The sequence below is a fragment of the Pseudonaja textilis genome, chromosome 11 (assembly GCF_049901715.1).
Source record: "Pseudonaja textilis isolate UNSWEBS1 chromosome 11, rPseTex1.2, whole genome shotgun sequence".
In the NCBI taxonomy this organism is placed as follows: Eukaryota; Metazoa; Chordata; class Lepidosauria; order Squamata; family Elapidae; genus Pseudonaja; species Pseudonaja textilis.
The window spans coordinates 19,852,025-19,865,168 of record NC_142000.1 but is presented as its reverse complement, the minus strand read 5'-3'; the positions used below and the strand labels follow the sequence as shown (position 1 = coordinate 19,865,168).

The 13,144-nt window shown below is 39.9% G+C and overlaps 1 protein-coding gene across 1 annotated transcript in view; it reads right to left on the bottom strand.

Annotated features, from left to right (window-relative positions):
- The window catches only part of CDH13 (cadherin 13), a 394,527-nt gene that overhangs the window by 38,644 nt on the left and 342,739 nt on the right, over nt 1-13,144 (bottom strand). The window contains exons 9-10 of the mRNA XM_026713963.2: nt 7,855-8,037; nt 7,202-7,455 (exon numbers count right to left, since the gene is read on the bottom strand). Of these exons, the coding sequence (XP_026569748.1) occupies nt 7,202-7,455; nt 7,855-8,037 (437 nt within the window). The remainder of the gene's footprint in view (nt 1-7,201; nt 7,456-7,854; nt 8,038-13,144) is intronic.

Sequence of the window (13,144 nt, the reverse complement as noted above, 5' to 3'; positions counted from 1 at the left end):
ATGTGTGTCTCTGGCCTTTCAGTATTATTTTCATTACTAGCGTCATAGTGTACTATTTCAATCAATGTAATCTCTGGTGAGCCTGTGTTATTTTAGCATTTTATGGTCTTTTTTCTTAGTTATTTTTTGATGTGCATTTTTAATTGAACTGCACTAGAGAATTGCTACCGCTTTTTTAGAACAAAGAAACAACAGACTATTTAATGTTTTCAAGATTAGTAAAATAGATATGTAATCTTAACTCTTCTTGCTCCCTGGGAAAGATAAAGGTTTCCCTGTCCAGTTATGTCCATCTCAGGGACATGGTATTTATCTGTGTTGCTTGACTGAGGGAACCAGCGTTGTCCAAAGACACTTCTGAGATTATGTTTCCGGTAGGGCTATATGCCAAGGCACAGAGAACATTGTTATCTTCCTACCAAAGTGGTACCTATTTGTCATTCGCCTGGTGGAGACTGACTCTGAGGGAGAGGAGGAACAGCTGACAGGGAGTGGAAGTTTGGCTCCGGAGGTTGTGGAGGAGGCTGGGGAAGGGCAGAGGCCAACTGGGCAGTCAGAGGAGGACCCAGGCCCATCCCCTATCCATCCTAGGGCACACAGGGAGGAGAGGATCAGGGAGAGATGTGGTCTACTGGGGAGGAGAGGGCCTTGATCCTCTTCATGGGTTGCAGCTGTGACAACTGGATAAGAGGACAGACATGCATACAGGCAAGTGCTGGAAACAAAGCGTGGAAATATCTCTAGTTTATTCTTCCTCTCTGAGTTTGGTGTCCTGTGTGTCCTGATATGTGTGGACATCTTCCAGCCCTTATCTTGCATTGTTTGTGTTGTTTTTTATTCTTTATAATTTAAACAGCATTTCCTCCTTCTTGTAACTGTTTGTGTGGGAGTTTTTTTTTGTCTCCAATCAAGGATATTTGGAGCTTGGAAGCAAAATGAAGGAATAAAAGGGGCTTCAGCTGTTTTTTGTGACTGTGTTTATTTTGTATCCCACCCTGGCTCATCACACTATTTATCTACTTGCATTTGCATTCTTTTGAACTGCTAGGTTAGCAGGAGCTGGAACAAGGAATGGGAGCTTACCCCATCGTGCAACGCTTGAGTCTCAAACCCAGACTGTCAGCTTTCCAGATGACAAGCTGAGCGTCTCTCTACAATGTAGAATTCCAGGGATAGATCTTCAACACTTGCTGGTTATTATCCCTATACATTGCTGCTTCCAGATGCTGATTTGAACCCTCTTTGTAATAAGGTCTGGCCCACAACTCTGAGCTCTAACCCTCATTGAACCCTAATCTTGATCTCTTGATTCCTCCAAGGAGCTGAAGCTCATGCCTTCTCCCAGAATGACTAAGCCTTATGTTCTGTATCGTCTATAAATTTCTTTATTTCTTAATAAATATACTGTGGATCATCTGCCTTGTAGAAAGGCATTTTTGCTGGTAATTTATGGCCTTTCTGATGCCTAACAAAATGTGTGATTGCGTTTATACTCAGAATCTATTTTCCAGAAATTGGACGACTTATATTAAAAAGTTAATGAGCAAACACATCAACCCACCCACACCAATTGAATTTCAGGAGATATTTCTTCGATTACTGTCACATTATGGCAAGCAGTGGGATGGGAACCAGGCACTCAAACATGTCAGCAGTTTCCTAACTGGAGTTAAATACAATTCTAATAGCAACTGCTACAAAACAATTCTTCAAGAAAGACCAGGAAACAGAGAGGGCATAATTAATCCCTTTGCGGTTATGCCAATGGATGTTGGGTTTCATCAGGTTCTCAGGTCTGCTTGAAGAAGTTGGTATCAGAGGATGGAACCATTTGGAAAATTGGTTTCATGACTCAGAGCTTATGGGAGCTCTGCGGAAAGTCAGCTGGGGACCAGCTGGAAAAATAAGGGTAAGAAGAGCGTGCAACTTCTTGCTTGGTGCCACTGATTTCAGTTTACTTTCAGACATGCTTGGGAATCATAATGAAGTATCACCCAACACACTCATGAGTTCTTCAAAGCCTGGCACTCCACAAGCAATTCCATCAACAGACACATTGACCTACAACCAGCCTATGAACCCTTCAGAATCCAAATCAACCACAAAGCCAACTAGAGACAGCACTAACCATCAACCAACCCATGCAAGCACCACCATCCAGCTCTTCATCTCCCAATGACTCACCTGAGGTAAACCCCCCCATCACAAGGCCCTTACTTGAAGTGACCCATACCTGACCCATTACAGCACCACTACACGACCCATATCTGATGTGGCCTTCCCATCACAAGACCTACTGCCCACACAAAGCCCTTATAAGCAGGAGAACACCAACATTGACATCTCCTAAACTCCGCTGAAGATGTTAACTAGTCTGGTAACGGGATGTTAAGAAACTGACCCACAAGCTCAGAGAAGGAATCTTCACTCTCCTCTTACACAGGGGTGGGATTCAAATTATTTAACAACCAGTTCTGTGGGTGTGGCTTAGTTGGCGGGCATGGCTTGGTGGTCATGTTATTGGCTGGGCGTGGCCAACTCAATATCACTCACATCAAGGCACTATCTCCTCGCCTGGCTTCTCGTGACTGTGGGGAGGCTGCAACAGTTGTAAGTGTGAAAAATGGTTATAAGTCACTTTTTTCAGTGCCATTGTAACTTTGAATGGTCACTCCACACAAGCAAAGTACCAGCAAAGGAGGGAAAAAAAAAACTCCAGAGAAGTTCCAGAGACAGGAGGTCTAGTCCTGCCAAGAATGTAATAAGGGTTAACGGAGAGGCAGTTTCTGTAAGCAATACCAGAATGTTTCCTTCCTGCCTTCCTTACAGGATTAGGCCAGTAATTTCTTCTAACAACTGGTTCTCTGAACAGCTTAGAATGTTAACAACCGGTTCTAGCGAATAGGTATGAACTGGTAGAATCCCACCCTTGCTCCTACACCCAAGCTACAGGTATTTGCCATTATTACAAATGAGGTAAAGGTAAAGGTTCTCCTCGCACATACATGCTAGTCGTTTCCGGCTCTAGGGGGTGGTGCTCATTTCCATTACAAAGCTGAAGACCCAGCGCTGCCCGAAGACATCTCCATGGTCATGTGGCTGGCATGGCTAAACACCGAAAGAGCACTGAACGCTGTTACCTTCCCACCAAAGGGGTCCCTAATTTTCTTCTTGCATTTTTTTATATGCTTTCAAACTGCTAGATTGGCAGAAGCTGGGACAAGTAATGGGACCTCATTTCCTTACGCAGCGCTAAGGATTCGAACCGCCAAGCTTTCTTAACCGACAAGCTCAGCATCTTAGCCGCTGAGCCACCACACCCCTTTCGATGAGGGAATCAAATGAGGTATCATTCCTCAAACGGAACTGCAACCCACTGAGGTCTTCTGGAAATGCAAATGTTTTCCTCACTGCATTTATGAATTATATCCCATATTGTTTTCATTTTTAACGCGAGTTTCACCTTGACTTTCATCACGCTAACCCTGGCATGAGACAGGCCATTCTAATGGATAAAATCATGGATGCAGAAGAAATGTTTTGGCATTTTTATACAAAGAATGTGTCATTTTTTTTTAATCCCTTGGCTGGATATTTGATATTTATCAAATATTTTGCCTTTCTGTGTGAGCACCGTTTCTGCTTTAAAGCTTGTAATATAGAACAAGGTGGTTTTGAAGGACTTCTTATTTATTTTTGTAAAAGGCGATAAACATAGGATTTGTTTTATCTACTGGCTATTATGATTTATGTCATAATGAAAATCTTTTCTAGCCTAGTGTTGGAAGGAACCTTGTAGGTCATCTAGTCCAACCCCTGTCCCAAGCAGGAGACCCTACACCATTTCTGACAAATGGCAGTCCCGCCTCTTCTTGAAAACTTCCAGTGATGAAGCTCCCCCTGTTCCATGGGTTGATTCTTCAGAAAATTTCTTCTTATTTCTAGGTTGAATCTCTCCTTGATTAGTTTCCATCCATGAGCATGAAGCTGATCATCTGGTAGAAGCCACCATGATGTCACGATATGCACTGCATTGTCCCACCAAGGATAGACATGGCATAATGGTGTCATTCAGGGACGGGGTTCTGGTGTTTGTGACTTGTGTATCTTTCCCCAAGTGATAGAACATAATTGTGTCATTCCAGGATGATGCTATGTTGTGTGTGGCATTTCTTGCCTCAAGTGATGTGAAAGGATAGAGATAGAAATAGTGATAGAGAAAAATAGAGATAGATAGGTGGGTAAGTGGGTAGATGATAGATAGAAGATAGATAGATAGATAGATAGATAGATAGATAGATAGATAGATAGATAGATAGATAATAGATGATAGATAGATAAATGATGGATACATGATAGATTGATGATAAATAAATAGATACATAGATAATGATAAATAGATAATAGATGATAGGATAGATAGATGATAGATAAATGATAGACAGGCATGATAAATGATAGATAGATAGATAGATAGATAGATAGATAGATAGATAGATAGATAATAGATGATAGATAGATAAATGATGGATACATGATAGATTGATGATAAATAAATAGATACATAGATAATGATAAATAGATAATAGATGATAGGATAGATAGATGATAGATAAATGATAGACAGATATGATAAATGATAGATAGATAGATAGATGATAGATAGATAGATAGATAGATAGATAGATAGACAGATAGATAATAGATGATAGATAGATAAATGATGGATACATGATAGATTGATGATAAATAAATAGATACATAGATAATGATAAATAGATAATAGATGATAGGATAGATAGATGATAGATAAATGATAGACAGACATGATAAATGATAGATAGATAGATAGATAGATAGATAGATAGATAGATAGATAGATGATGGACAGAGAGATAGATATATAAACAGATGTAGAAATAGAGAGAGAGAGAGAAATAGATATAGACACACATGGAGAAACAGATATAGAAAAAGAGATAAAGCTAGACAAGAGAGGAATAGAGCTAGATAGAGTCCTCCAAGTATTTGCTGCCAATTTGGTTATTTAATCAATTAGCCATGCTTCAAAGCCATAATCAGCATTTTCCCTCTTTTGCTGGGGAAAGATTCAGTCACCCTGGCTTCCAAGAATCAAAGTTGCAGTCATATATTTACATAAATAATTAAAACCCCAGAAGCACAGTGGGTAATAAAAATATATTGCCACAATAAAATATGAAAGCAAAGAGCACTGCTTTAATTAAAAATCACCACTGTAGTGCAGTAAACAACTTATTTGGATTTGGTTCTGAAGTCTAAACTATTCTAATCTCTGAACCTGTTGAGCCTGAAGTAGAACAACATACCTTGAAGGATCTTTCCACTGAGATAAATTCTTGAAGCCGGTAAATATGTTTAATTAAGACTTACTGTTAATAATGGATTTTTCAGAATTAGGCTGTTTTTTAATTTCCCAGGGTAGAAACTGTTATTGAAGTTCTCTCTCTCTCTCTCTCTCTCTCTCTCTCTCTCACACACACACACACACACCAAAAAGTTCTGATTAGAATTTCAGGCAGGTAAAATTAAGCTCTTCATTCTGATGCAATCTCGGATGAAGAAATCAAAGTTCAGGATTAACTGTTAGTTTGGATTAAAAGGCAAGATTATAAATAGTTTGTGACATACTAGGGTTGCCTTTTTTTTTTTTTTGCCTTGTTTTAAGAAAAATAGCATCTACACCATAAACTGGCATTAAGATTAATTTAATCGAGTCCCAATTCTATATTAACAGAAGATGGAAATTCTTTACTTAACTCAGGAAGCTGGGGAAAAAAAATTTCAACTTACACTGTTTGGTCATATTCCTTAGGACAATTCACCTTGAGCTTGGAATCAAATTATCTAGCAGTGAAGCTGGGCACACAACAGTATAAGCGAAGATCCATGAAAGAAAGAATTGCCTTGTCAATATTTACACCAACACTGGATAGGGCAAATCACTAGTATATAAAATGAGAGCAAACCTCGGTCCCTACTAACACTGATGATGCTACCTAGTTGGGTCATGAAATGTCCGCAAAAAAAATCAACCAAGCTCACAAAGTACCAAGGATTCCTCAGTTCATCCCTGAGCTCTGCATTTTCTCTTCTATCAATTCTCAGTTTCTTTCATATTCCCAGCACTTCTCTCTGGTTCTACTCATGGCCTTAGCAACTATATTCCTTTGAAAGTGGAATCCATCCAAGCCTCCTGATCTTGTTTTTCATGTTCAAATCATTGCTCCTTTCTCAGCCGGAGGCAAACAAAGCATCATATCTGGGGAACGAATGGAAAAAAAAGTCTCGTTCCAATATTGGTGGTACAAGCTGGTCTAAGCGATGTCATGATCCCTAAGATGTTTCTTTCAAGCTGTTGCCCCATTTTTATTCAAGGTGGCTAACCCTGTGAAGATTTCGACTCATGGTATACAGCCAAGGAGATTTCTGCTTTTCTCTCCGGCTGGGCAAAATGATTTACAAAGCTAATGAGCATTTCTGAACCTTCCATGACTACTGGCTGCAATATTGCATTTGCAACGTAATAGTGAAAAAGGGTGGGCGGGGGGAAAAATGGGAGAGAATGAGAAGAAGAACTGAAATTGGTAAGAGCTTTAGAATGATAAAGAGCTAGGGTGAGAGAGGATTTTCCTGAGGATGGGTCCTAATCTGAAATAGTAAATTGTTTTTTTGGAAAACAAATTCAAGAAATAGTAATAGTGGTGCTACTACTACTACCCTATGACTATTATTACCCTATGTACCCTATGACTATTATTAAGTGTTGTACCTTATGATTCTTGACTCTTGACGAATGAATCTTTTCTTTTAGGTACACTGAGAGCATCTGCACCAAGACAAATTCCTTGTGTATCCAATCACACTTGGCTAACAAAGAATTCTATTCTATTCTATTCTATTCTATTCTATTCTATTCTATTCTATTCTATTCTATTCTATTCTATTCTATTCTATTCTATTCTATTCTATTCTATTCCATTCCATTCCATTCCATTCCATTCCTAGTAGTACCACTATTACTGGTCCATGGTTGCCGGCCACTGAATGGAGGAAACCTGGAACATCAAAACCACCAAATATGGGTGTCCTGTAGTAGTAGTAGCAGCAGCAGCAGTAGTAAAAGGAGTAGTAAAAGGAGATTTCAAAATCTTCCACTCACCTTATAGTTTGATGCTGCAAAGTGTCTGGATCAGTGGCATTAACTGTTAAGACAACACTTCCAATGGGGATGTTCTCTTGTTTGGTGACAACCATTGGATTAGGGTGGAAAATGGGCCCCTCGTTAACATCTAGAACGGTGATCTGAACAGTGGCTGTAGAGCTGGTGTCATACAGGACATCCGGAACCAAGAGGTCTTCATTTTCTACTTTGATCAGGAGCGTGTGGAAGGCTGAGATCTCATAATCCAAAGGCTGAAAGACATGAACGTATGTCACAGTCGCGCCCATCAGCTTTACTCTGTACTCGTGGATTAAGCAGGTTAGTGGAGTGGGGAGGGAGTGGGGATTTTGCGGTATCCTTCCCCTGCCACGCCCAACAGGCCACGCCACCAGGTCAAGCCACACCTACCAAGCCACGCCCACAGAACCGGTAGTAAAAAAAATTGAATCCCACCATTCATGTGGATACTGGGTATCCATGAAAGCAATTTTCCCCAGTGACATCTATCGGCTGAGTTGATGGAACTCAACACATCTAAGAGGATGTCACTTGGAGCAGTCTGGCCCAGAAGAGTGAAGAACAATATATGAAATTAGGTTCACAGTGTAGCTGCTGAAGGTTGGTGCCTTGCTCCTTTTTATCCTCCTTACCTTGACAACTGACAACATCCCTTCATTGTTCTCGGCATTGGTGTGGATTTTGAAGCTCTGGGCTGGGTTGCCATTGATGATGGTGTAAACTGCCTTCCATGCAGCTGTGGCCGGGTCGTCTCGATCTTCAACGGTTAGATTCACAATCACACCGGTGCTGCCTTCTTTGACAGTGGCTTGGAACTCAAAATTAAGAAAGAAAGAATGTTAGTACTGTTAAACAAATCACCACCAGCATTAAAATAAATCTGTGTAAGGCGTTAAGAGCTGGAGTGGCGCAGTGGTTAGAATGCAGAATTGCAGGCTGATTCTGCCCACTGCCAGCAATTTGATCCTGACCGCTTCAAGTTTGACTCAGCCTTCTGTCCTTCTGAGGTTGGTAAAATGATTGTTGGGGTTACAGAGAGCTGTAAAGCACTATGATGTGGTATATAAGTCTAAGTGCTGTTCCTATTGATTATTCTTTTTTAACTTCTTTTATTACATATAAAAATTCAATTTCTAAATAAACAGTGTGTTGCCTGGGTACAGATAATTTTAGGAAATAATAGTCATAATGTTACAATACTGTTCATTACATTGGCATTAGTTATATAATAATAATAATAATAATAATAATAATAATAATAATAATAATAATAATAATAATAATGGCTTATCCATTTTAGCAATCCTTCCTTGTAGCATTAGTCCTTCTCTTATATTTCCATGTTTCTAGCTTCTGTTTTTATTGGTTAACTATTGATAAATTGAGTCCCATGTTAGAAAGTATTCAGTTTCTTCCTTTCCCTTAATTTTAAGCATTAGTCTAGTTGCTATTGATTATTCAAAGCACTCAAACGATGGATAAGATGACATTCCAGAGTAAAGCTGAAATTCTATCCCTGATAAATAGCACATCCTTGCTTTTGAAAGATTATTGAGAAAGAAAACTGTGACTAAACCTCTCTTTGAAAACCCCATCAAGCAATCTATTTCTCTTTCTTCCTTCTGTAAATATAGAAATTCAGTAACAACAATATAAAGCTACAGTACTTGAGAATGGAATGGTCAGGAATAAAAAATATATTCAATGCATTTGAAAATGGAGTGTTTTAAAGGTAATCTACATTTAACTGCTCTTTTGCAGTTACGTTATAATGTGTCTTTGTTCTTTTTGACCTGTGTGGATGAGAAGGTCTTCTGTATTGAAATAAGGGGAAATTATCTCAATTTTTATTTCCCATAATATCACATACACCATCTCTTTCTCTTCCTATTGAAAATACTCCATTGTGTTACACTAAAAGTTTTATGGGAAAAAGATAATACTGGAATTATTTAAGGCAATGTTTTTCAACTTTGGCAACTTTAAGAGGTGTGGACTTCAACTCCTAAAATTCCCCAACTACCATGTTCTTGGAGTTGAAGTCTACACCTCTTAAAGTCACCAAGGTTGAGAAACTCTGATTTAAAGGATTAGATCAGGGATCTCCAAACTTGGCAACTTTAAGAGTTGTGGACTTCAACTCCCAGAATTGGCTGGCTGGGGAATTCTGGGAGTTGAAGTCCACAAGTCTTAAGGTTGCCAAGATTGAAGATCCCTGGATTAGATAGTAAGAGTGAATGAATCAATCAAGATTCAATCTGAATTCAAAATCTGAAAGTGGCAACATCTAAATTTGAGATTTAAGAAAAGATTTGACCCTAGACCATATAATCCAGGTAACTACAACTACTTCACTTTCTAGTTGAACGGGATGAAAGTAACAGGAATGGTCTACCCTTTAGAAGATATTAAAGCCTGCACAGTTCCATCCAAGTGATTGACAGGTTTCACAGCAATATAATTTTTCCAATATCTCCTCTCTGCCTGCTTTCAGATGGAGGAAGCAGAAATGAGAAAATGATAGCACAACAGATCTGAATTGTTGAGAAAAAAAATCTATAATGAAACAGTGCTAAACTAATGTAAAAAGTAGTACCTCATTCCTACCTGAACTGGGGAAAACAAGAGTTTAAAAATAGCCTGTTTTGATCTTGTCCCCGTTTTTAATTGCATTTTGTGATTTGAAATTTTAGTGCACCCTTCTTGGGGGAGGGTTTCACTCACTAATAATAATATAAATAAAATATTAAGAAAGAGGTGGCTGATAATGACCCATCCTCAACATCATCATCTGATCAGGAATGAGTTTTCAGGATTTTTATTGTCACTTGGAATCAAGTCCTTTTTGCTTGCAAATATACTTTAACAACTATGTTCCACCATTAAATTGAAGGTTCTTCCTTGGACCAAGGAATATCTGGAATATCCCAAAAAGGAAACTCCTGATTCAGATAACCACATATATATCAAGGCTGGCCATCCTTTGAAAATGATTTTTAAAAGGCATTTGGAATGCATAAAAGAGCGAGCAAAACATCTCTTTAAAGCAGCTGTGTCTTTTCCCAGGTTTCTAAACAAGCTTGGGGAAAAAAGATGTAGTTGCTTTAAAAAGCCAACTCATTAAAATAATCATAAAACGGTTGTGTTAGCGCAGCTGAGTCTGTTTAAATGTGTAGTGTTGGATCCTATGAACTCCATGCTTCAAAATACCATGCAAATCTCAGCGCAGAACAGGTGTAACACCTTCTTTACCGTACACAAGTTGCAAAAAGTGGTTAGACGGAATTGAGTCAACTCTCCAGTGACATAAGAGATGATTAGATTACATGCTAATTGATTGTGTTAATCTTTAATACCTACACATCCCAAAGTACCATCAACTCTGGAGAATAAAATAGATGAGGTCAGGTATGTATTTAACTCATTGCCATCAAGATCTGTCAAAAAAAAAAACCTGTCATTCAGCAACGAAACATCTCAGGTTCAACCTTCAGAAGATGTTTTAACTGGGTCACTGAAGATATACTTGTTCACCTGTCAACCCAAAAGCTCTTTCTGTCGAGATGTGGCACTTAAATAATAGAATGATTCATTTCATACCGAGCAACTTGCAGCTCTGAGCAAAAATTTCACACCCGCATCAAATACTCAAAGGCAGCTTTGTGAAAATGAACGCTTGCCCATTTGAATCTGCATCTTGAGAACATTGGGCCTATGCGCATGTCAAAATGGAAATGGAAAGGATCTCTCTTTGATTTCATCCATCCTTTATCTATACAAGCAATAAGCCTCAGTTTGTGTATTCAGCTTCTCACTCCAGGAGAAGTGAGTGTGATAGATCGCATTGGGACCATTCCCTAGACAAACGGAGGTCAGCTGCCTCTTCCAGCATAACTTGTGGAAGGAAAATGGGCTTGTATCTATTTAAGACAACTGTTTTGATGGTTTTCAAGCAGGATTAGACAGGTAGAAGTCAAGGCAATGTTGCTCAAGAATCCACTGAACATCTCACAGGAAATTTGAATCTAGAACAGAGGTGTCAAACTCAAGGCTTGTGGGCCAGATCTGGTCCATGGGTTGCTTAGATCTGGCCCATAGGGCCACCCTGGAAACAGTGAAGGACTGGTCCATGGTGCCTCTGCCAGCGAAAACGGAGCTTGGATGGGCATGGTCAACTTGCTATCCAGTAGCCTACGCATGGCCCTCCTGGGCTCCGTTTTCACTGGCAGAGGGCTACAGGAGGCCATCTCAGCTGAAACGGAGCTCAGAAGGGCCATGCGTGGGCTGTGGGATGTTGAACTGGCCATGCCCACCCTGGTCATACTCACTCGCCCCTCTGAGGTCAAATTCAACTCTGATGTAGCCCTCAATGAAATTGAGTTTGACACGCCTGACCTAGAATATATATATTTAAAGGACAACTGCAATGAAGCCCAATAGCAACTGGCTACCATTCCAAGCCTTCTTCTCTTGGTATTCCTCTAATCCTACACTTATTGTTCAAGTTGCTGAGTTGTTTCTGACACTTCACAATCCCATGAGCCAGAGCACACCAGGTCCTCCATCCACCACTGTCTCCTGCCCAAATTCATAATCATTTCATCAATGACACTATCTAAGCATCTCACCCTCTGATGTCCCTTCCGTTTGTCTTCCATCTTTCTCAACTTCTGGATCTTTTCCAATGACCCCTCTCTTCTCATCTGGTGGCCAAAGTATTTGAGCTTTAGTGTCACTATCTGTTCTTCCAAAGAACTACAAATCCAACTTGGCTTGAGACTATTTAAGTCACTGCAGTGGCATGACCAACCTCAAAAAGGGTGTATGCCACCATAACTGCGCCCTTCACAGGCCTTTTCGTAGCTCTCTAAGCCAAACGGTACCTCAACGAGTCCAATATACTTCATGCTAATGGAAAATAGCCATTTCAGATGAGACACATTTGCCTTCGAGGGATGAGATTACAAAAACAGTTCTACCCCTTTTAGGAAAAAATTAATTTTTGCCTTATACTTGTGTGGCCAATGCAGCTAAAAGAAAATAGTCCCTGAGATCAACAAAGGGAGCAAAAGAAGAAACACGTTTTGGAATAATGAGAGCCAAAGAATTCACACATTAAGGATTCCACACGCTGAAAATGCTGGTTGAACCGCCAAATTAAAACGCCTCGTCACTTTGCATAACTCTAAGAATCTTTTGTTCTCGCAGCAGAAAGGTTTGGTGTGTCCTGTCACATTATGTGTTTTTACTCAGGAGATTCATGGATGATAAGACCTGGCAGGATAAATAAGAATAAATTCAGCTCCTAAGAGGAAGCATTCAAAATGCCAAGAAATGGTCCTGTATTATGTCCATTTTTGGTCATGGCATGATCACTCTTTCCCTAACTCAGGGGTGTCAATCAGTGGTGGGATTCAATTTTTTTTAGTGCCGGTTCCGTGGGCATGGCTTGGTGGGCGTGGCATGGGAAGGATACTGTAAAATCTCCATTCCCACCCCACTCCAGGGGAAGGAGGCAGAGAATAGATGGGGCTGGGGGCTAGTCAGAGGTGGTATTCTAAACTACTCAAAATTTCTGCTACTGGTTCTCCAGAACTGGTCAGAATCTACTGAATACCACCTCTGGTGTCAATCTCAAGACCCATGGGCTGGATTCAGCTCATGGGATGCTTAGATCTGGCCCAGAGGACCACCCTGGAAACAGCAAAGGGATTTCCTTAACTGTATGTCTTGATTAAGCCAGGACTGTCACAGTCCCACAACAGCAGAGTTCACATTATACCCTCTGCCAAGCAATCTGGGATCTCATGAACCCAGAACGCTGCAACTGTCATACATACAAATCAGTTGAAAAGTGTCTGAATTTGACCACATGACAATGGAGATGCTGCAATGGATGTAGGTGTAAAAAAATGGCCGTAG